This window comes from Trichomycterus rosablanca, chromosome 1 (genome assembly GCF_030014385.1).
Source record: "Trichomycterus rosablanca isolate fTriRos1 chromosome 1, fTriRos1.hap1, whole genome shotgun sequence".
NCBI classification, from domain to species: Eukaryota; Metazoa; Chordata; class Actinopteri; order Siluriformes; family Trichomycteridae; genus Trichomycterus; species Trichomycterus rosablanca.
This window is the reverse complement of record NC_085988.1, coordinates 84,210,452-84,236,833: the sequence shown is the minus strand read 5'-3', so window position 1 is coordinate 84,236,833 and position 26,382 is coordinate 84,210,452. Positions and strand designations below refer to the sequence as shown.

The following is a 26,382-nucleotide window of genomic DNA, read 5'->3' as shown; positions in this document are numbered from 1 at the left end:
TCCAGAAATATCACCCTCAACATCTCGTGTTCAAACTCCAGATATATCACTCTTAACATCTCCAGTGTTTAAATTCCAGATATATCACCCTTAACATCTCCAGTGTTTAAACGCCAGATATATCACTCTTAACATCTCCAGTGTTTAAACTCCAGATATATCACCCTTAACATCTCCAGTGTTTAAACGCCAGATATATCACTCTTAACATCTCCAGTGTTTAAATTCCAGATATATCACCCTTAACATCTCCAGTGTTTAAATGCCAGATATATCACTCTTAACATCTCCAGTGTTTAAACTCCAGATATATCACCCTTAACATCTCCAGTGTTTAAACGCCAGATATATCACTCTTAACATCTCCAGTGTTTAAATTCCAGATATATCACCCTTAACATCTCTAGTGTTCAAACTCCAGAAATATCACCCATAACATCTAAAGTGTTTAAACTCCAGATATATCACCCTTAACATCTCTGGTGTCCAAAACCCACACATAGTACCCTACTTTTGAGTATCTCATGATGCTAGTTCAGCATCATCTTCTGAAGCGTCTGTTTGTTCTCTAAGCTCCTGCGTGACGGTGGAGGCTAATTACTGACTAATTGATTTCCAGACGGCTAATTAACTTGACATTTTCACATCACATGGTGAGTGAAGCTCCTGCCGCTCCTGAAGGGCACGAAGAGCTGAAGTGTTTGTGTCAGGAAACGTCTGAACGGTGCCAGTCTGACAGGAGAGACCCAGAACCTGGTTGATATTCCTCATGCTGTTCTGTCTCCTCCATCGTGATGTTTTCATTGTGTTTGTGTTCGATCCTCTGTAGAGACCAGAAGCTCCGTCAGGATCATCAAATGACCTCCATCATCCAATGAGGCGTCAGAGAGAACGACATGAAGTCGAGGAGAAAAAAAAAGCAGCAGGATGGAGGGGGGAGGGGTGGCACCACCCGTGTGGGCACCACCCGTGTGGGCTCCACCCGTGTGGGCACCACAGCCTTAAAGATAAAGACCTGAGTTAAAGATCAGGACCGGAACCAAACACCCACCTGCTGCCACTCAGACGTTCAGAAGAACCCTGATAGATCAGAGATGTCCATGAATTACGTTGTGATTTATCCCTTCCTGTCTGACTGACTGCTCTGGTTTGTGGAGCGGAAGCTCCTGAGATGTGACCGTGTCCCCTGAAGGTGCCCTTCTACGCCAACAGTGTTTCATTAGCACCCTGAAGTCCTGAAATCTCCTGACCTCATTAGAAACCTTCGTCCTGTTTATAATGACTGAACGAGTCGATGCTTCAGGGTGCTAATGAAAAAGCATCGGCGTAGAAGGACGAGGGGCGTAGAAGGACACCTTCAGGGGACACGGTCACATCTCAGGAGCTTCCGTCCTACAAACCAGAGCGGTCAGTCAGACAGGAAGTGATAAATCACACCTTAATTAATCAATCGCACTGAATATTGAAGGCATCATCTCCTGTGGGTCACTCTATCGAATGGAAATAACATCGATCGTTTAAATATTTATGGACACCAGACGTCAGAACATCACGTCTACAGTATGGTTATTAATTTGTAGTCTGGTTTGTGGGACTACAGTGGTCTGCACAGTCCTGAGTAAACGATTTTGGGATGAATTGGAACACTGATTGCAAGCCAGCCCTCCTTGTTCCCTCCTTGACTCTAATGGACACAAGTTCCAACAGACACACTCCGACTATATTCTAGTGTAGATAAAGAGAATGACGTGTGTATTGAACTGAACACAGCGAACTGATGGGAATCCAATCAAGCCAAACTTGAACTGAGAGTCGGATATAGACCAGCACACACACACACACACACACACACACACACACACACACACATCAATATTATCTGTGTCTGAATAAACTCAGCCACTGTAATCCACAACATCGACCACAACCAGCTTCAGATCCAAACCCGTCCAGGTTCCACCATCAAACAAACACATCAACGCCGCGGAACGCCTCGGAACGGCCCCGCCCTTCCACCCCGGGTCCCTCTTACCTAGTTTAGGCAGCGAGTACTGGACCCTGAAGTAATCCTGGTAGAAGTTGAGGAGTCTCTTGGTGATGTGCAGGGCGTAGTCTCCCGATCCGCTCTGGATGGCGTCGGGTCGGGCATACAGCCGGATCTGATCCAACGACACAAACCCACGAGTGAGAGCAAATCGAACCAAAACACAGAATCAATCTCATCAAACGTCGTCTCATGTTTAGTCTGATGGTCGGGATCAGCGTTGCTACTCTGCATTTTAAGAAATCCCAAAATTGTACGAGTTAACTGACAAAAAAATGGGATTATTATCAGTATTAATATTTACAAATTGCAACATAAAAAAAATATACACCGAGCAGGCACGACATGATGAGCACTGACAGGTGAAGTGAATAACACTGATCATCTCTTCATCACGGCACCTGTTAGTGGGGGGGGGGGGGGGTATATTACGCAGCAAGTGAACATTTTATCCTCAAAGTTGATGTTAGAAGCAGGAAAAATGGGCGAGCGTGAGGACCCGAGCGAGTTTGACGAGGGCCGAATTGTGATGGCTAGACGACTGGGTCAGAGCATCTTCAAAACTGCAGTTGTGGGGTGTTCTCAGTCTGCAGTGGTCAGTATCTATCAAAAGTGCTCCAAGAAAGGAACAGTGGTAAACCGGCGTCATGGGCGGCCAAGGCTCATTGATGCACGTGGGGAGCGAAGACTGGTCCAACAAACTCCTGAAGAAGTTCATGCTGGTTCTGATAGAAAGGTGTCAGAATACACAGAGCATCACAGTTTGTTGTGTATGGGGATGCATAGCCGCAGACCAGTCAGGGTGCCCACGCTGACCCCTGTCCACCGCCGAAAGCGCCAACAATGGGCACGAGAGCATCGGAACTGGACCACGGAGCGATGAAAGAAGGCTGGATGGCCAGGTTCTGGATGGTCGGGTGCGTGTGCGTCGCTTACCTGGGGAACACACGGCACCAGGATGCACTATGGGAAGAAGGCGAGCCGGCGGAGGCAGTGTGATGCTGGGAAACCTCGGGTCCTGCCATCCATGTGGATGTTACTTTGACACGTAGCTCCTACCTAAGCATTGTTGCAGACCATGTTCACCCTCTCATGGAGACGGTTCCCTGATATCTGTGGCCTCTTTCAGCAGGATGATGCTCCCTGCCACAAAGCTAAAATGCTTCAGGAACGGTTTGTGGTGTTGACTTGGCGTCCAAATTTCCCAGATTTCAATCCAATCGAGCATCTGTGGGACGTGCTGGACAAACAAGTCCGATCCACGGAGACCCCACCTCACAATTTACAGGAGTTAAAGGATCTGCTGCTAACATCTTGGTGACAGATACCACAGCACACCTTCAGGGGTCTAGTGGAGTCCATGCCTCGACGGGTCAGGGCTGTTTTGGCAGCAAAAGGGGGACTAATACAATATTAGGAAGGTGGTCATAATGTTATGCCTAATCGGTGTACATATTATTGTCTTTCAAACTCAGGGAGTGTCCTGCCTAATCTGATTAGCTATCACTATCAGACTCCGAAAGTCTGGTAACGTTATTAATTGTTTCTGACTGCTGCTGCTGTTTCTGTCATTCACACTACGACGATAGATGCAGATTTATCCCTGCAATTTATCACAGCAATGAACAAAAACGGGGCTAAAATGCACGGATGAGAACGGATGTGACATCATGTTCTCACGTCCAGGACATTGTAAAGAAAAAGTAAAGAATTAAATGTACAGTAGGTGTAGAAATGTATCATTATCATTCCTAATTTATGACTGTAGACCATACAATTCCAGGCAGATTTTTAATTGCTTGAATGCAAATTAAAAATCCCAAAATCACTTGGCAAAATCCCCAAATCTCAAATCAATCAAAATCCCCAAATCCAAAGAAGTGGCCACACTGGTCAGGAGGATTGAAATGCTGCACTTATTCTCAGTGGTGTCGCCCGTTTGGTCGTTTGAAACACGTGAATTCAATAATTAGAAGAGGCGTCCCGATACTTCTGTCCATATAGTGTGTGATTCAGTTGTGAGGGAATGTTGTTGGACATTTTGAAGGTGGTTGAAAAATTTATTCAGAACAAATAAATCTCTGGAAACAAAAGTAAATAAATTATATAAATCAATATATTAATAAATTAAAGAAATAAAGAAAAGAAAAGCAAGAAAGAAAGAAAGAAAGAAAAAAATGAAGAAAGAAAGATAGAAAGAAAAGAAGAAAAAAAAAGAAAGAAAATTAATAAAGAAATAAAGAAAGAAAATTATTAAAACAAATAAATACAATTAATAAAATTAATAAATAAATAAATTAATTAATTAAATAAAAAATTAATAAAAAGAAAATTAATAAATAAATAAATAGATAAATAAGTTTAATAGGAGTAAAAACTTGTGTGAAACTAGTTTTAAATTTTTAGAAAGAAATAAAATGAATAAATAAATAAAATGAATAAAATAAATAAATAAATAGAATAAAAAGAAAAAAGAAAATGAATGAAAAAATAAAGAAAAAAATAAAATAAATAAATAAATAAATAAATAAATAAATAAATAAATAAATAAATAAATAAATAAATAAGTAAATAGGTTTAATAGGAGTAAAAACTTGTGTGAAACTAGTTTAAAATTTTTAGAAAGAAATAAAATGAATAAATAAATAACATGAATAAAATAAATAAATAAATAGAATAAAAAAGAAAAAAGAAAATGAATGAATAAATAAAGAAAAAAATAAAATAAATAAATAAATGAATAAATAAATAAATAAATGAAGAAATAAATAAATAAAGAAAGAAATAAAGAAAGACAATAAATAAATGAATGAATAAATAAATGAATGAATGAATAAATAAATAAATAAATAAATAAATAATTAGGTAAATAAATAAATAAATAAATAAATAAATAAATAAATAAATAAATAAATAAATAAATGAATGAATGAATGAATGAATGAATGAATAAAAAAAAAAAAATAATAGTTTTGGGATGCTGAAGACTGAAGCCTGATTCACCAGAGTGAATCACACCGTGAGTAAAAGCTCGTGTGAAACAAGTTTCATATTTTTATATATTTTTTTTTCCTCACGTGAGCGCCACCGCCTGAAGCTTCAAACGTCGCTGAGACACAGAATGAGGTCGCGAGTGTTTTCAAAGACGTAGTGCGATTCCTTCATCCTGCAAGATAAAGGAGACTGGAGGTCTCACCAGCATCCGCCTCCTCGTCGTACAAGCACTGGAGATGCGAGGACTTAAAAAATATATTTTGGAGGATTTTGTTCACGTGTGATGCAGAAGGAGAGCGTGAGGGTGGCAAACGGATTGGTTCTGCAGGCTTGTACCAGTCTGTGGTGGTAAAGCTGAAGCTCAGTCCTCAGACAAAAGCTCTCTGTCTCACATGTGGTCATGAGATCTGGGTAGCGACCCAAGTGAGGTCATAAGTCCAAACGGTGTAAATGAGGTTGCTGGACTTACGCTACATGACAGGTTAGGGATGGCAGCGAACCCACTCTGGATTGGTTGAATTCCTTCATCTAGAACCCAAATATAAAGTCCAGATCTTCATTACATCAGTGGTAGCCCAGTGGTTACCAGAGGGTTGCTGGTTCGAGGAACCCCAGGAACCACAGAACCCGCTGGAGGGATTTGATCTCTCATTTTAGCTCAAGAACGTCTGAGGATCCACCAGGAGGAGCTGGAACATGGGCGGACCTTCTTATACTGTCAAAACCAAAGCTGTGTCCTAAATCACAGCACGCAAGAGTGGGTGGTGTGTCCGAATACGTCGTATTCATTAAGCGGTACACGAAAGGTACCCAGATGACAGAAGGTTGCTGGTTTGAGTCTGGAGTCGGGATTCCTTTCATAGTTTTGATTGGACGCGGTATTAAGTATGATCAAATCAGCGCATCATATTTTTAGATGTGTAATAAATGAAAAAGCAACAGTGTCTTACATGAACGCCCACCGGAGCTGTTCCAGACTCCAGTACAGGAAAGCAGTACGTGAGAGCAGGTAGTGTGTCCGAATACGTAGTATTCATTAAATGGTACGCAAAAGGTTCCCGGATGACCTACTGCATGGGCAGCTGTTTTGTCACTGTGGTCCGATAATCAATCAAATAATTCAACTGGCGTTCGGACGCAGCCCAAGACCCTCAGCAGGACGGAGACGGAAACTGAACTGACCTGAACGTTCTTTTATTGTTTTTTTTATTTGTTAAACATCTAAAAACATAACATGACAAAATCTTATCTAAAATTTATAGGTTCTTATCTGAACTAGACCAAACAGTCTCTATACCAAAAAACTAATGGGAAGAAGAGCTCTCAATTACTCTCACTGCCGATTGCTGGACAAACATTCTCAAAAATACATTTAAAATAACTAACAATACTAACCTCCACCTTATACAGTATAAGGTAATTCACAGAGTACACTATACTAGGCAAAATCTATATTAAATGGGATTAGTGGACTCTGTAATGAGTGAAATCTGTACACACTGCTCACTAAACACCCCAGACAACTACATACATGCAAATCAAACACTTCTGGCAATTAGTTATAAATTATCTGACTCCACTACTAAAACACCCCAACCCCCTATCCCCATCACTCTGTGTATTAGGCGACACATCAACCACAAACCTAAACCAGGATGAAACAAAAGCACTTTTAGTGGCGCTAACCATCGCCAAAAAAACTATTCTCACAAACTGGAAATCAAGGAAAAAAATCACAATCAATCAATGGAAAAACTTACTCATAGACCATATAGAAATGGAAAAAATATCAGCATCTATCAAAAACAGAACTCACGAACACATGAAAACATGGTCAGCACTTAAAAACCTGTTATATCAATAACTCCATCAGCTCTCATCAACAGTTTACCCACACACCACTAACACAACCATTATATATCTATAACCATTCTATACCCATACACCACTAACACAACCATTATATATCTATAACCATTCTATACCCATACACCACTAACACAACCATTATATATCTATAACCATTCTATACCCATACACCACTAACACAACCATTATATATCTATAACCATTCTATACCCATACACCACTAACACAACCATTATATATCTATAACCATTCTATACCCATACACCACTAACACAACCATTATATATCTATAACCATTCTATACCCATACACCACTAACACAACCATTATATATCTATAACCATTCTATACCCATACACCACTAACACAACCATTATATATCTATAACCATTCTATACCCACACACCACTAACACAACCATTATATATCTATAACCATTCTATACCCATACACCACTAACACAACCATTATATATCTATAACCATTCTATACCCATACACCACTAACACAACCATTATATATATATAACCATTCTATACCCATACACCACTAACACCACCATTATATATCTATAACCATTCTATACCCACACACCACTAACACAACCATTTTATATCTATAACCATTCTATACCCATACACCACTAACACAACCATTATACATCTATAACCATTCTATACCCATACACCACTAACACAACCATTATACATCTATAACCATTCTATACCCATACACCACTAACACCACCATTATATATCTATAACCATTCTATACCCATACGCCTCTAACACAACCATTATATATCTATAACCATTCTATACCCATACACCACTAACACAACCATTATACATCTATAACCATTCTATACCCACACACCACTAACACAACCATTATATACCTATAACCATTCTATACCCATACACCACTAACACAACCATTATATATCTATAACCATTCTACACCCATACACCACTAACACAACCATTATATATCTATAACCATTCTACACCCATACACCACTAACACAACCATTATATATCTATAACCATTCTATACCCATACACCACTAACACAACCATTATATATCTATAACCATTCTATACCCATACACCACTAACACAACCATTATACATCTATAACCATTCTATACCCATACACCACTAACACAACCATTATATATCTATAACCATTCTATACCCATACACCACTAACACAACCATTATATATCTATAACCATTCTATACCCATACACCACTAACACAACCATTATATATCTATAACCATTCTATACCCATACACCACTAACACAACCATTATATATCTATAACCATTCTATACCCATACACCACTAACACAACCATTATATATCTATAACCATTCTACACCCATACACCACTAACACAACCATTATATATCTTTAACCATTCTACACCCATACACCACTAACACAACCATTATATATCTATAACCATTCTATACCCATACACCACTAACACAACCATTATACATCTATAACCATTATATACTGTATATACAGGGGTTGGACAAAATAACTGAAACACCTGTCATTTTAGTGTGGGAGGTTTCATGGCTAAATTGGACCAGTCTGGTGGCCAATCTTCATTAATTGCACATTGCACCAGTAAGAGCAGAGTGTGAAGGTTCAATTAGCAGGGTAAGAGCACAGTTTTGCTCAAAATATTGCAATGCACACAACATTATGGGTGACATACCAGAGTTCAAAAGAGGACAAATTGTTGGTGCACGTGTTGCTGGCGCATCTGTGACCAAGACAGCAAGTCTTTGTGATGTATCAAGAGCCACGGTATCCAGAGTAATGTCAGCATACCACCAAGAAGGACAAACCACATCCAACAGGATTAACTGTGGACGCAAGAGGAAGCTGTCTGAAAGGGATGTTCGGGTGCTAACCCGGATTGTATCCAAAAAACATAAAACCACGGCTGCCCAAATCACGGCAGAATTAAATGTGCACCTCAACTCTCCTGTTTCCACCAGAACTGTCCGTCAGGAGCTCCACAGGGTCAATATACACGGCCGGGCTGCTATAGCCAAACCTTTGGTCACTCGTGCCAATGCCAAACGTCGGTTTCAATGGTGCAAGGAGCGCAAATCTTGGGCTGTGGACAATGTGAAACATGTATTGTTCTCTGATGAGTCCACCTTTACTGTTTTCCCCACATCCGGGAGAGTTACGGTGTGGAGAAGCCCCAAAGAAGCGTACTACCCAGACTGTTGCATGCCCAGAGTGAAGCATGGGGTTGTTTCAGTGATGGTTTGGGCTGCCATATCATGGCATTCCCTTGGCCCAATACTTGTGCTAGATGCCAAGGACTGCCGAACCATTCTGGAGGACCATGTGCATCCAATGGCGGTGCCGTGTATCAGGATGACAATGCACCAATACACACAGCAAGACTGGTGAAAGATTGGTTTGATGAACATGAAAGTGAAGTTGAACATCTCCCATGGCCTGCACAGTCACCAGATCTAAATATTATTGAGCCACTTTGGGGTGTTTTGGAGAAGCGAGTCAGGAAACGTTTTCCTCCACCAGCATCACGTAGTGACCTGGCCACTATCCTGCAAGAAGAATGGCTTAAAATCCCTCTGACCACTGTGCAGGACTTGTATATGTCATTTCCAAGACGAATTGACGCTGTATTGGCCGCAAAAGGAGGCCCTACACCATACTAATAAATTATTGTGGTCTAAAACCAGGTGTTTCAGTTATTTTGTCCAACCCCTGTATATATACAGTATATATATATATATATCCCCTCCACCCGAATGTTCCTATACGCACACACGCACGCACACACACACATACATACATACACACACACACACACACACACACACACAGATAAGACTTTATTAATTTATTTTTTTTCCCCCTCTCTTTTCATTTATTATTACTATTACTTTTCCTCTCCCTGTTGTCTGCTCATTCTGTTTCCTCTTTTCCTTCCGCTCTCACCCCCTTTTTATGTTTGTTTATTATTTTGCTTATATTATTGTTTCCTTATTATATGTAATGTATATCTTCCCTCTGCATAATGACCACACTTTAGTACTTCGTATTAACAGTAATAAAGTTTAATTGGTCCCCCGAAGAGGGGGGGTGGTGGCAGGAAGAAAAAAATTTAATAAATAAATAAATAAAATATACATAACATGATGATTTAATCCTACTTAAAATCAAAACTATGAAAGGAATCTCGATACTCGAACCAGCAACCTTCTGATAACCACGTGGCTAATACCAACGTTAAGAAGATCTGGACCTTGGATTTGGGTTCTAGATGAAGGAATCCAGCTACACTTCGAAGGAAAAGAACATTGTTGAGGTCAGTAGTTCTGTTACGCTATATGGTCAAAAGTATTTGGACGCCTAAGATTTCAAAAACTTCTATGCGAGACTTTGAAGTAGGTCTGTGGCAGCATTTGTACAGCTGGGCGCTGATGTCGGTCAATAAAGGCTCAGCTGATGTTCCAGTGTTTTGTAAGGTACAGCGGTAGCTCAGTGGTTAAGATGCTGGACTAGTAATCATAAGGTTGCCGGTTCAAGCCCCACCATCACCAAGTTGCCACTGTTGGGCCCCTGAGTGAGGCCCTTAACCCTCAATTGCTCAAGTTGTATTCAGTCATGATTGTACGTTGCTTTGGATTAAAATGTAAACGTACGTTGAGCTATTTCCACTGTATAATTATTTTATCCTGGTCAGGGTCAAAGTAAGTACAGTTCACTGGGCAAAAGCTAGGGAACACCCTGGACAGGTCGCCAGTCCATCACAGGGCACACACACACACACACACTTGGGCAGTTTAATATCTCCAGTTAACCTGACTGCAGCTCCCGTAGGAAACCCACACAGACACAAGGAGAACATGCCAACTAATGTCATGCCAAATGGGGTTTGAACCCAGGACCTTCTTGCTGTGGTCTGTTTTACTAGCCCACCGCTGGCATAGCTGGACGCTCCAGAGACTCAGTTGACCGCATCATGGTTAGTTGTCCACATACTTTTAGCCATGTAGTGTAGATCTGAGTATGCCTGAAGGGGGGCGCTACCCTCCCTATCGTGGTACATAAGATCAAAGACACCCAGGTACGTCTGATGATGCTTTGATCTCTAGCTATGAATATAATGCTATAGCTCCCACCCAGACAGCAGGACTGATTCAGCTCTTTTGGACTCCCAGCAGTGGATGGCTGTGGCGTTATTAATAAACGGTGGGTCCGGGACCCTGGACTCACCACGACTCCGCCCTCTGTGACCGCCTCTCTGTAGGTGAAGTTACACACCGCCCAGGCCAGGAAGTAAGTGGACATGCGCGGCGTCCTGGAGAACTGATTGGTGACCCAGTCGTCCCGGTCCAGACTGGACGAATCCACCGGCATGTTGGAGAGCGACTGATAGGAGGAGTCGTGTCTCAGTCGCACTCGGAAGGTGGCTTTGAAGACGGGCTCGTCGAAACACGGGAAAGCCTTTCTGGCGTGAGTCGGGGAGAACTGCGTCACGGCCAGGTACCTGCGGGCAGTCATGAAAAAAATAAATAAATAAAGGATAGATTAGAAAGTGAAAAATCGAGAGCAAATCAGAGAGAAATAAAAATATTTATAACATTTACTTACACCAACAAACCAGGACTGATTTCTAATTAACCTGTCTTTATTTTTTCATGTTTTATCCCAGTCAGGGTTGCATTGATTCTTTCACTGATTAGGCAGGAATACATCCAGCACAAGGGATGGATTTTATTAATTAATTAATTGAGTTTTTAAATGAATGAATGAATGAATGAATTAATTAATTAATTAATTAATTAATTAATTTATTTATTTATTTATTTATTTATTTATTTATTTATAATTCATTAATTCCTTCATTGACGTATTTATTTATTTATTTATTTATTTATTTATTTATTTATTTATGTATTCATTTAATTATTAAGGTTTTTTTTTTATTTATTTACTTATTCATTTGTTAATTTGTTCATGTATTTATTCATTTGTTTGTTTATTTATTTATTATTTTGTAATTTTATTTTCAATATTTATCACTGCTTTATCCTAGTCAGGGTTACGATGGGTACGTACAGGCAGGGGACTGATATATATTTCTTTTTATTTTTATTTCTTTTGTAATTTAATTTTTTTATATTTATCACTGCTTTTTCCTAGTCTGGGTTGTAATGACAGGGAATGATTTTTTTAATGTATTGATTGATTGATTGATTTGTTTATTTATTTGTGTATTCATTATTTTGTAATTTTATTGTCAATATGTATCACTGCTTCAATCCAGTCAGGACTGGTTTTTTATTTTAATTTTAATATTTATTCATTTATTTATTATTTATTTATTTATTGTTTGCATTGTCAACCTAATTTACCTCCCAATGTAGTCATATCCAATTCCCCAATTGCATTTTGCTTCCTCTGTATTGTTGCAGACCTGCACTCCTGACCGATAAGAGCCGTGACTAACACACGCCCCCTTCGACACGTGTGCAGTAACCGACTGCTTCTTTTTACCTGCACCAGACGAGTTCATATGGAGATCAGTATTGTGTACAGAGAGTCACGCACTGATCCCCATTATCCCCCGTCTCTGATGCAGCACCATTGATGTCAATCAGCCAGCAGAGGGCGTAATTGCAGCAGTTATTGTTTGTGTAGGTGATGACCGGCCTTTAACAGAGCTGAACCTGCTGAGATTCGAACCCAGATCTCAGCAGTAATGAGCTGGACTCATAAACCACTGTGTCACCCGAGCACCTTGATAATAATATTAATAATAAACTAAATTCTGAAGGGGAACTGCAGGGACCCAGAGGAACAGAGAAGCTAGGAACACTGTATGGAACACCATGACCTTCAGTTACTTCATCCTAGTGAAGTTCTATCTTCATAATTATTTTACATTTTCATTTATAATATTTGTATTTTTAATATTCATAATATTTATGGAAATTATTATTCATAATATTTGTATTTTTAATATTTATAATATTTACATAAATTATTATTTATAATATGTTTTATTATTAATATTAATAATATTTATGGGAATTATTATTTATAATGTTTTTATTATTAATATTAATAATATTTAAGGAAATTATTATTTATAATATTTTTATTTTTAATGTTTATAATATTTACAGGAATTATTATTTATATTATTTTTATTTTTAATGTTTATAATATTTATAGGAATTATTATTATTCATAATATTATTTTTTTCATGGTTTTATTTTTAATATTTTTATTTTTAATAATTATAATATTTATGGGAATTATTATTTATAATATTTTTATTTTTAATGTTTATAATATTTATAGGAATTATTATTATTCATAATATTATTTTTTTCATGGTTTTATTTTTAATATTTTTATTTTTAATAATTATAATATTTATGGGAATTATTATTTATAATATTTTTATTTTTAATATTTCTATTTTCAATATTTGTATTTTTATGTTTTCATTTTTTAATATTTTTATTTTTTATATTGATAATATTTATGGGAATTATTATTTATAATATTTTTATTTGTAATATTTTTATTTTTAATAATTATAATTTGTATGGGAATTTTACCTGTGCACAAAGCAAGTTCTATATAAAGCTCTACATAAAGAAAAGCTCAGTTTTAAGAAACTCCAGATCGTAACCCCATTTAACAGCCATACAAATGCTGTCATCTTTCGACTGAACGGGCACAAATTCCCACAGACATGCCTCACTGAGTGAGTGTATTATAATAAAAATGAAGGACCTCCTCTCTCCGTGCAGCAGGTACGAGCTGCGGAAGAACCCCAGAAGTTCGTCCTGGATCTGAGCGTGGAAGGTGACGTTGATCTTGTACGTGCGCAGCGGCTTCATCTCGCGGTGTAGGGAGACCACGTACACCTGGTTGGGCGGGTAGTGGAAGTGGCGGTGGATCCTCATGGCGCCGTGCTTCTTGCCGTCCGAGAAGACGGACACGGCGTCCACGTCCAGCCGGTCGGCGTGCAGCACCACGAACTTGGTGGCGTTGACGCACTCGAACTCGATGCTCACCTCCCCGGAGAAGGTGAAGTCGTCCATGCGGACCGAGAGCCGGAGCTCGTAGTGCCGCGGCCGCAGCGCCGTCGGGAGGCGCAGGCGTCGCCAGGGCTGCCAGTCCTCGGCCCTGTGCTCTCGGGACTGGTTGGACCCGGGGTCGAGCGGCCCGGCGCTCTCGCCGGCGCCGCCGCCGCACTTCTCGAAGTGGACGCCCAGCATCACGGCCGCGGCCGTCACCACGATGAGCGTCAGGATGGACACTGCGAAGGCCAGGACGAGCCTCTTGTGCACGGTGATGTGCTGCTCGGTGGTCCGGGGTCGCACCACCACGCCGTCCGCCCACTGGTCCGACAGGGCGCGCCCGTTCCTCATGCTCAGGTCCTCGATTCCCATTGGTCACTTCGACTCGCTGCAAAGAACCAGAGGAGAAACATCAACACTGCGTCAGTACTGTTGCTCCGGCCCCGTCCATCACAGGGGCCACAAAAGACTGACCACCACTCAACAGGGGACTTCCTAATACCCATAATTCCGAGGTTCTGAACAGTGCATTTAGTACAGAGGCGGCCGTCTGTGGCTCCGGACCCCGTCCATCACAGGGGCCACAAAAGACTGACCACCACTCAACAGGGGACCTCCTAATACCCATGAACCCATTACTGCCTTTACAATAAACTGGAACATGGAGTCAGTTCCAAAGGAGCGGAGGCTGTTATAGACACAAGGAGGTTGTCCATGATTTAGAAATTGTGACTTTAGGGCCAAAAGTATTTGGACACCTGACCATGAGCTTGTTGGACGTCCCATTGTGGGAATTTGTGCCCTTTTTGTATGGCTGGGCGCTGATGTCGCCTCAGTCGATGTTCCGGTTCATCCCAGATTTGTTGAGTGAGGCTGAGCTCAAGGCTCATGTCTTGGAACAGGAAAGGACCTTCCCTAAATTGTTTGCTGCCAAGTCAGAAGATCCCTTTATACACCGATCAGCCATAACATTAAAACCACCTCCTTGTTTCTACACTCACTGTCCATTTTATCAGCTCCACTTACCATATAGAAGCATTTTGTAGTTCTACAATTACTGACTGTAGTCCATCTGTTTCTCTGCATGCTTTGTTAGCCCCCTTTCATGATGTTCTTCAATGGTCAGGACCCCCACAGGACCACCACAGAGCAGGTATTATTTAGGTGGTGGATCATTCTCAGCACTGCAGTGACACTGACTGGTGGTGTGTTAGTGTGTGTTGTGCTGGTATGAGTGGATCAGACACAGCAGCGCTGCTGGAGTTTTTAAACACCTCACTGTCACTGCTGGACTGAGAATCATCCACCAACCAAAAATATCCAGCTAACAGCGCCCCGTGGGCAGCGTCCTGTGACCACTGATGAAGGTCTAGAAGATGACCGACTCAAACAGCAGCAATAGATGAGCGATCGTCTCTGACTTTACATCTACAAGGTGGACCGACTAGGTAGGAGTGTCTAATAGAGTGGACAGTGAGTGGACACGGTGTTTAAAAACTCCAGCAGCGCTGCTGTGTCTGATCCACTCATATCAGCACAACACACACTAACACACCACCACCATGTCAGTGTCACTGCAGGGCTGAGAATGATCCACCACCTAAATAATACCTGCTCTGTGGTGGTCCTGTGGGGGTCCTGACCATTAAAGAACAGGGTAAAAGCAGGGTAAAAAGTATGTAGAGAAACAGATGGACTACAGTCAGTAATTGTAGAACTACAAAGTGCTTCTATATGGTAATTGGAGCTGATAAAATGGCTGAAACACACAGCCCCCCATGGGCCATTCTCAGCACTACAGTGACGCCAACATGGTAACAGCATGGTAACAACATGGTAACAACACGGTAACAGTGTGTTATTCTGGTATGTATCTAAATGTAGCAGGTGCAGCAGTGTTGTTGGGATTTGAAACCCCTCGGTGTCAATGCTGGGAGCAGAACAGTGCTCGACCAGAAAATATGAAGCCACCAGTGATCAGAGAGTGTTCCTATTAAAGAGACCAACGAGTAAAATACCAACAACATTGCTGCACCTGCTGCACTCATACCAGAACAACACATGTATCATATCATGTTACCATGATATTAATGCAATACAGGGGGGTGGCAGAGTGTACAGAGCAACAGATGAGATACAGTCAGTAGTTGAATACCCACAAGATTAACTGATTGTAAACTATATGGTCAAAAGTATGTGGACACCCCTTTTAACATTGCTGCCTTTCTCTTTCTTTGCACAAAGCAAGCTCTATTGAGAAGAGGATGGACTAGTTGTGTGCCAAGGAGCTCCAGCACTCTTCATTGAGTCTAGTGCCTGAACGTGCACAAATTCCCACAGACACACTCCAAAGTCCTGTAGAAAGGCCACCCAGAAGACCGAATGATGTTAAATCTACAGAGTAAAGACTGAGCGATTCAGGATAAATAAACGCTCACGGTTTTGGAACAGGATGTCCGACGAGCTCACGCTCAGGCGTCCCAATACTTCTGACCACATCTGTACCCAATAAAGTGGAGATGAAATGTCTCTTACCCTCAGAGAAGCTGCCAGATGTTTCCGATCCAGCTGCAGCCGGAGGAACGCGGAGCTCCACGACTTCACGCCGAGAGGAACCGAGGAGCAGAAGGAGCTCGTGCTGCTGCTGCACCTTCCAGTTTCAAAAATATGTGGACGCAGATCAGACTGAGATCCGATCACCAGATTCTGGCTGCTCCATCAGATGAAATGAGTGGATCTGAGAGCTTGTGGTGCTCCTCCTGAATCCTTCAGGCTTAGTAAGGTCCATCCAGGGCACGCGGGAACCCCGTCCGTCCGTCCACATTAACGTCCCGCTGAAGCTCTCTCACACATCACCCTGGTCCGTTCTTCTACTTCTTCATCTGTGCTGCTCTCTCTCTGCCGTTCTCACTTACTTTCCTCCACGCCGGTCCATCCATCAGCGTCCGGCATCCAGATCCACGTCCGACCGAGTCGCCGCCGTCCTGCACGGAAAACACTGAGGTCCTACCTTCATCAGATCCAGATTCATCTCTCCATCTCTTCATCTCTGCTGCTCTCGCTATACTGCGCTCGCTCTCTCATCGCTCTCACTCACACACACTCGCTCTCTCTCTCTCACACTCTCTCATCGCTCTCGTCATCACAGCTGCTCGCGCTCGCCCTCCCACTCGCATTCTCTCCTCCTCTCCGTCTCCGTATACAGAGGACAAGCGGAACACGAATCTGGAAGCACGTCAGAAGAAGAAGGAACGATGTTTCCCTCCTGAGGAGCCCGGATCTTCTCTTGACGTTCCCATTCAGGTCCTGAAGAGAAGAAGATGTGTAAGGTGTGTTAAAATTCACTAAGAACCAGAGATCCACTAAGACTCACTGAGATCCACTTTAACTGAGATCCACTAAGACCCATTAAGATCTACTGATGCTAACTGAGATCCACTTTAATTAACTGAGATCCACTAAGATCCAGTGAGATTCAATAAGACCCACTGAGATTCACTAAGACCCACTGAGATCCAATTTTACTGAGATCCACTAAGACCCACTAAGATCTACTGATACTAACTGAGATCCACTTTAACTAACTGAAATCCACTAAGATCCAGTGAGATTCAATAAGACCCACTGAGATCCACTAAGACCCACATAGATCCACTAAGACCCACTGAGATCCACTAAAACTCTCTAAGATCTACTGATACTGAGATCCACTTAGATTTAATAAGAACCACTGAGATCCACTAAGACCCACTAAGATCCACTAATACTAACTGAGATTCACTGAGACCCACTGAGATCCAATTTTACTGAGATCCACTAAGACCCACTAAGATCTACTGATACTAACTGAGATCCACTTTTACTAACTGAGATTCAATAAGAACCACTGAGATCCACTAAGACCCACATAGATCCACTAAGACCCACTGAGATCAACTTTTACTAACTGAGATCCACTGAGATTCAATAAGAACCACTAAGATCCACTAAGACCCACATAGATCCACTAAGACCCACTGAAATCCACTAAGAACAATGATCTACTTTGCAGTCTGCAGAACTACATGATGCTCACAAGAGTCCATCAAATGATCCTGAATAATCGTAGCAGTGTTTATGGACAAATATTTGCACCATAGGGTGCGCCTGATCCTGCCAATCATTAGATCAAACCATCAAATCTGCACCTTGTATCACTTTGCAGCAACAGTTTAGGGAAAGTCCTTTCCTGTTCCAGCATGTTCTCTTGTGCACAAACCAATGGGTAGAGCTTTGGGCCAGCAATCGGTTTGAATCCCAGCTCTGCCATGCAGCCACCATTGGGCCCTTGAGCGAGGCCCTTTACCCTCTCGGCTCCAGGGGCCACGCACAACGAGTGACCCTGCGCTCTAACCCCAGCATCCAAAACAAGCTGGTATACACAACAAAGGAATTTCATCATACTGCACGTGTGTATCAGCGCCCTGCCATACACACGCCATACAAATGCTGTCATCTTTGGACTGAATGGGCACAAATTCCCACAGACACACTTCAAAGTCCTGTGAGGGGCTTCTCAGAGGAGCGGCTGTTCTAGCTGAATAGATCATACAGAGGTCACTCTGTTTTAATAGCGTTTGCTTTTGAAACGGGATGTCCGACAAGCTCACGGTCAGGCGTCCAAATACTTTTGGTTCTGTTGTGCACCTCAGTCCTGCCTACAAGAATTGAATCGTATTCATAAACGATGAGAACGAGTATTATGGGATGCCGTTCGGGTAAGAACACGCACCGACAACAACAGCCACTCTTCTGAGAAGCCTTCCCATAATACTTTGAAATATGCCTGTGGGAATTTGTGCCCATTCGATGGAAATACGAGTTACACATAAACACAAAATGAACTCGTACACGAGTGCCCCCTTGTGGAGGCTTTATGTTAAATCTTGTAAACCACAGTGGGACCAGATTACCACCATTTGAAAGTTTGAAAAGCCCTGATTTATCAAATGCTTTTATCCAAAACAACATACCATTATGACTGAATACGATCTGAGCAATTGAGGGTCAGGGGCCTCGTTCAGGGGCCCAACAGTGGCAACTTAACGGTGGTGGGGCTTGACCCAGCAATATTCTGATTACTAGTCCAATAGTTACCTAATAGTTAAACCTCTGAGCTACCACTGGCTGGAATTCACATTTGTATGGCCGGGCATTGATGTCGGTCAAGAAAGTCTCAGTCAGTGTTCTGGTTCGTCCCAGAGCTGTTAAGTGGGGCTGAGGTCAGAGCTCTGTGCAGGACACTGAAGGTTCTTCAAACTGAGCTCCAGGACCGATTTCATTCCCTCTCATATCTTCACCATCTTCTCTGTGGAAGACGGATCCTCTCTGGTAAATACGACGGGCGCGGTTTCTGTTCTGCACTGGTGGAGGAAGATCTGATGGGATGAGATGATTGGTGACGTGCTTCTGGAAGGTTCTGCTGCCTAGATGATGATGATGATGATGATGTGGAGGAGAAATGGAAATACCGTGAGCAGCATTTAACCTTGAGCTAAAGACGAGATATAAAACACCATCAGTGGAGTTTCAGAAGTGAATCGTTTAGTCGTGGGATGTTTTTAATAATGGATCTTCTCCACATCGATTCATCATGTCGCTTTAACTTTGTTCCACACTCGTGCAGATCAGACGTCTACATAAGGAACGCGTCCATAAACAAATGGTTCTTTAATTGTCGAGATTAATCTACCGTCCAGAATCAAATGTACAGATTGTGATTTATTACGAAAAGCTTCATCAGCACAGACGAATCAATGCTGTCCCCGTCCAAACTCTTAATGAATCACGACTGTCTGTCAGAGACAAAAACTCAATTTCTGAAATAAATTCTCACTTATATAACGTTTTACCCTATAAATAAAAAAACACAAACTAATTATTTTAATATATTTGTGACATAAGATGTGGTAACTGGCCCACTGAGATCCACTAAAAACCACTGAGACCCACTAAGAACCATTGACATCCACTGAGACCCAATGAGATCCACTAAGACCGACCAAGATCCACTAAGAACTACTGAGATCCAATAAGACCCAGAAATCCACTTTGAACCACTAAGACCCAAAAAGAATCACTGAGATCCACTTTAACCCATTGAAATCCAATAAGAACCACTGAAATTCACTAAGACCCACTGAGATCCACTAAGAACCACTAAGATCCACTGAAATCTACTAAGAACTACTGAGATCCATTAAGACCCACTGACATCCACTGAAATTCACTAAGACCCACTGAAATCTACTAAGATCCACGGAGATTTACTAAGAACTAGTAAATATAGAACAAAACATAATACTAACTGAGATTCAGTAAGACCCAATAAGATCTACTGATACTAACTGAGATCCACTTTTACTAACTGAGATCCACTAAGACCCACTAATACTAACTGAGATCCAATAAGACCCACTGAAATCCACTAAGAACTACTGGGATCCACTAAGACCCACTGAAATGTACTAAGACCCACTGAGATCCACTAAGACCCAACAAAATTCAATAAGAGATATACTGAGATATACTAAGAACCAGAGATTCATTTAGAATAACTGAGATCCACTATGACTTACTGAAATCCACTAAGACCCACTAAAAATCACTGAGATCCACTTTGACCCACTGAAATCCACTGAGATCCACTGAGATTCACTAAGAACCACTGAGATCCACTAAGACTCACTAAGACTCACTGAGATCCACTAAGACCAACTGAAATCCACTAAGAATTACTGAGATCCATTAAGACCCACTGACATCCAATAAGACCCACCAAACTTCAATAAGAACCACTGAGATTTACTAAGAACCAGATATCCACTTAGAATAACTGAGATCCACTATGACTCACTGAAATCCACTAACATCCACTGAAATCCACTAAGACCCACTGAGATTCACTTAGACCAACTGAGATCCACTAAGAATAACTGAAATTCAACAGGAACCCATGAGATCCACTTACAACCACTGAAATCCACTAAGACCCACTGAGATCCACTTAGAACCACTGAAATCCACTAAGACCCACTGAGATCCACTAAAAACCACTAAGATCTACTATCACCCACTGAAATCCACTATGACCCACTGAAATGTGTTTCGTAGGGCAGTTGTAGCCTAGTGGTTAAGGTACTGGATTAGTAATCATAAGGTTGCTGGTTCAAACCCCACCACTGCCAGGTTACCACTGTTGGGCCCTTTCGCAAGACCCTTAATCCTCAATTGCTTAAAAAGTGTGTACTGTACTGTAAGTCACTTTGAATTAAAGCATCTGCTACATGCCTAAAATGTAAATGTAAATGAAATCCACTAACAACCACTGAGATCCACTAAGATCTACTAAGACTCACTGAGATCCAATAAGAACCACTGAGATTTAATAATAACCACTAAGATCCACTAAGACCCACTAAGATCCAATAAGACCCACTGACATCCACTGAAATCCACTGTCTACCCTCCCTATCAATATTTCCTCTATTAAAACCGGGTCTGCTGCATGTCTGACTTTCCTTTAAACATGTTCTGACACTCTTAACTCTAAAGTGAAACCGGCTCTGACTGAAAGCGTTAACCGCTCAAGCTTTTGGAACTAAACTGAGGCATGATGGGAAACGTGCCTGTAGTGAATTGACAAGGTGTGTCCTGTAGATCCACTCAGCAGTACAGGATGAAACAGGAAGCTTTAATGGTTTTATTATTGACATTTTTACTGCCAGGATGTTAGTCTAACAAAGCAACATTTTACAGCTCGTGCCCCTCCAAATCGGGTGTGATGACGCCCCGGATTGAGCATGTTCTTCCTCTGCTTTGATGTTTTTAATTCTAAGAAGTATAAGTAACCCTGAACCCTGTGAATGAAGTAAACATGCTGGGGTGTAGCGCAGTTTTAATTCCACATGCAGTAGATGGATTGGCTGGACTAAATCATTCTGATCTGTGACTTAACGTGTGAGCGTGTGGATTCAGAGCGAGACGACAGAAGCTCTGTGCTTGTGTTGGCAAGTCATTTCCATAATTATTCTAAATAAAATCCTAAACGGTGAGTGATGACCTGCGTCTGATGATCGATTCGGATAATGAACTCTGAATCAGATCCGGAAATAAATAATGAAAATAAATAATGAAAATAAATAACTATAATAAACATCGAGACGTTCAGGGAAATCTGGTGTGTGTTTTATAGAAGCAGAAGAGTGAAGTTTAACCATCAGTTGTTTTTTGTTTTATCAGCTCCACTTACCATATAGAAGCACTTTGTAGTTCTACAATTACTGACTGTAGTCCATCTGTTTCTCTACATGCTTTGTTAGCCGCCTTTCATGCTGTTCTTCAATGGTCAGGACCCCCACAGGACCACCACAGAGCAGGTATTATTTAGGTGGTGGATGATTCTCAGCACTGCAGTGACACTGACATGGTGGTGGTGTGTTAGTGTGTGTTGTGCTGGTATGAGTGGATCAGACACATCAGCGCTGCTGGAGTTTTTAAACACCTCACTGTCACTGCTGGACTGAGAACTGTCCACCAACCAAAAATATCCAGCCAACAGCGTCCTGTGACCACTGATGAAGGTCTAGAAGATGAGCGACTCAAACAGCAGCAATAGATGAGCGATCGTCTCTGACTTTACATCTACAAGGTGGACCAACTAGGTAGGAGTGTCTAATAGAGTGGACAGTGAGTGGACACGGTGTTTAAAAACTCCAGCAGCGCCGCTGTGTCTGATCCACTCATACCAGCACAACACACACTAACACACCAGCACCATGTCAGTGTCACTGCAGTGCTGAGAATGATCCGCCACCCAAATAATACCTGCTCTGTGGTGGTCCTGTGGGGGTCCTGACCATTGAAGAACAGCATGAAAGGGGGGTAACAAAGCACGTAGTGAAACAGATGGACTACAGTCAGTAATTGTAGAACTACAAAGTGCTCCTATATAGTAGGTGGAGCTGATAAAATAGACAGTGAGTGTAGAAACAAGGAGGTATGTGTCCCAGTTCTGTTGTCTTTATAGTGTAGATGTGATGGATCCACTCTGTAACAGCTTCCACAGCTGAGACCCTCACACAGGATTAATAAGATGAATAAAATCACCTCTGTGCCCGATTATCAGGTCACTCTCATCTTTTACTATTAACCAGCGTGTGGTTTTATCTGCTCGCTCTTTTCCATCATCATTAAGACCACATTACTGATACTGACCAGCAGAAGCAGCATGTCCATGAGTGTAATGAGAGGAGATACGTCCACTCTGTTACCTCAGCAGGAACCTCACTGATGGTGGCTTTACTATATAGCAGGTACACTAGACGTGTTTCATGATGTAAAGGAAATGATATGCTTCTAACCTCACAGCAATAGTTTAGGGAAGGCTCTTTCCTGTTCCAGCATGACCACAGCCATCTGGTGTTCCTAATAAAGTGGACGGTTTGCAGCTTTCCTGATCTCCAGCTAAAGTGGCGTCTAATCACTCAAACCAAGCCGATTGAAAAAAAAAAGGCCGGATTATCGAGCTCCTGATTGCTTTCATTGATTTTCATTCGTATCAATCAGGGCTGATCTCAGCACAAACTCTTCAGCTCTGATGTGTGTGTGATAAAAAAACCCCAGAAGCTTCAGCACCACACACCACACATCTCAGAAGCTAAAAAATCCTTCAAAAAATTTCACACAGAAAACTTTTTCCATTAGACTTAGAGAGCGCAAATCACCGCTTTGTTCAGATCGAGTCTGGAAGCTCCACATGTATCTGTGTTTATCTGGATTCTCCTTCCTGTTTCACTTTTAAACTTGTGTTATAGCTCGAGCTTCTGAGAAACGCTGAGAATCAGAATCAGCTTCTCCCAGAGTCTAAAACGCTTCTGGTTCAAAATAAAGCTTAACGTGGTTTAATGTAGTAAAAGAAGGAGACAGGAGCACTAAACTTCTCTTCATTATTACTGCTCATAAGTTCCTCCACTAATCACATTCCTCACTCACTGTTTTACTACAATAAGTTACGCAAAGCATTGTTCGTACTAAACTGAGTGGCTTTTACCGCGTCATATCAAACAGTTCGTATAATTGGAGGAGCTTTGAAAAGGTCAGCAAACTGGGTCAAAGTTCAATCAGGTGAGATCATATACCAAAACCAAATCCTGGTCTAAATTCCCTTAAGAATATACACTGATCAGCCATAACATTAAAACCACCTCCTTGTTTCTACACTCACTGTCCATTTTATCAGCTCCACTTACCATATAGAAGCACTTTGTAGTTTTACAATTACTGACTGTAGTCCATCTGTTTCTCTACATACCTTATACCTTGCTTTCATGTTGTTCTTCATTGGTCAGGACCCCCACAGGACCACCACAGAGCAGGTATTATTTGGGTGGTGGATGATTCTCAGCACTGCAGTGACACTGACATGGTGGTGGTGTGTGAGTGTGTGTTGTGCTGGTATGAAAGGATCAGACACAGCAGCGCTGCTGGAGTTTTAAAACACCGTGTCCACTCACTGTCCACTCTATTAGACACTCCTACCTAGTCGGTCCACCTTGTAGGTGTAAAGTCAGAGACGATCGCTCATCTATTGCTGCTGTTTGAGTCGGTCATCTTCTAGACCTTCATCAGTGGTCACAGTACGCTGCCCACGGGGCGCTGTTGGTTGGCTATATTTTTGGTTGGTGGACTATTCTCAGTCCAGCAGTGACAGTGAGGTGTTTAAAAACTCCAGCATCACTGCTGTGTCTGATCCACTCATACCAGCACATCACACACTAACACACCACCACCATGTCAGAGTCACTGCAGTGCTGAGAATCATCCACCACCTAAATAATAAAAATATCAAAACACATTTTGTTCCTACCAAAAAATAAATAAATAAATAAAAGAAAAGAAAGAAAGAGAAGCAGGCAGTGGTGGAAGTGTACAAATCTATTTTAGTGCGGGTGGAATTGCTCGTGAATATTGCATGCTGGATTTTCTCTGGTGATCTTTTATTTCTTTCTCTTTTTTTCTGACCGTAATTCTTTTTTCTTTTGTTTTTATTTTATGATTTTTTTTCTCTCTCCAGTTTCTGCAGATGCAGAAGAAGTAAAGCGAGCAAGTTCAATCAATTATATCAAATCAATTCTAACTGCGTGGCAGAAGTTTGCGGACGGCACCCTCCAGATTTCATAAAGACGTGGTTTGATGATTCAGATCCAGGGTGTGGAGGGGCTTCAACCTGCTGTATAGTGGACCCACCATCAGTGAGGTTCCTGCTGAGGTAACAGAGTGGACGTATCTCCTCTCATGACGCTCATCGACGTGCTGCTTCTGCTGGTCAGTAACAGTAATGTGATGTTAATGTAATGAGCTGTCCACCCCGACTATAGACAAAGGCGCAGAGCTTGGGCGTTCTTGGTCATAGAAACTCGTGGTGATCAGGGATGTTGGGTTGCTGTCGTTCTGCCTCTCTTGTCCGATCACTCAGGTTTGATGATGGTGTTGGAGGTGGGCGCTGATGTCCTGTGAAAGCCTTCATGACCTTGTTACCCCCTCGCTCTGCCTTTTAGTTATGCTGTAATAATCAGGGGTGTCAGAGTCTAAAGCTACTCTCTGTAAAACTGATATCTTACTTAATTCACATTTTACATTTTTAACTACATTTTCGGCTGTTTTACCCCGAGGTGGTTCTGATGGAAACCTGTTCACCTGCCCGAGGTTAAGGAATGAAGTCGAGACTGCCGTGCCAACAATGCTGTTCCTGCCAGATGTGACAGAAACCTGGCGTGTTTTCTCCAAGAATGTCAAGAACTCACTACGGACTTTATCACAGACTGGACTGAATAATAACTCCAATTATTTTGCTAGTTATAACTTTTAGTTCATTTTAATTTGTGTGTGTATGATAGATTAAATCCTATTTATTCAAATTATCTTCCAGTCCACCCAAGAAGGACGGGTCCCTGCTGAGTCTGGTTCCTCTCAAGGTTTCTTCCTGTAATTTTAAAGGAGTTTTTCCTTGCCACTGTCACCCTCGGCTTGCTCAGTAGGGGTTTTTGGTTTGTTGGTCCTGGATTCTATAAAGTTGCTTTGAGAAAATGTTTATTGTAAAATGCGCTATACAAATAAATTTGACTTGACTTGACCTGTTTATGACGATGGAAAAGAGCAAGCAGATAAAACCACACGCTGGTTAATAGTAAAAGATGAGAGTGACCTGATAATCGGGCACAGAGGTGATTTTATTCATCTTATTAATCCTGAGTGATCATCTCGGCTCTGGAAGCTGTTACAGAGTGGATCAGACACAGCAGCACTGCTGGAGTTTTTAAATACCGTG

The 26,382-nt window shown here is 41.6% G+C and overlaps 1 protein-coding gene across 1 annotated transcript in view; it reads right to left on the bottom strand.

The window, feature by feature from the left end:
• The window catches only part of LOC134325153 (thyrotropin-releasing hormone-degrading ectoenzyme-like), a 77,905-nt gene extending 60,843 nt beyond the window's left edge, over nucleotides 1-17,062 (bottom strand). Inside the window, exons 1-4 of the mRNA XM_063007237.1 lie at nucleotides 16,551-17,062; nucleotides 13,726-14,403; nucleotides 11,190-11,463; nucleotides 2,033-2,159 (exon numbers count right to left, since the gene is read on the bottom strand). Of these exons, the coding sequence (XP_062863307.1) occupies nucleotides 2,033-2,159; nucleotides 11,190-11,463; nucleotides 13,726-14,387 (1,063 nt within the window). The 5' untranslated portion in view covers nucleotides 14,388-14,403; nucleotides 16,551-17,062. The remainder of the gene's footprint in view (nucleotides 1-2,032; nucleotides 2,160-11,189; nucleotides 11,464-13,725; nucleotides 14,404-16,550) is intronic.
• Nucleotides 17,063-26,382: the final 9,320 nt, after the last annotated feature.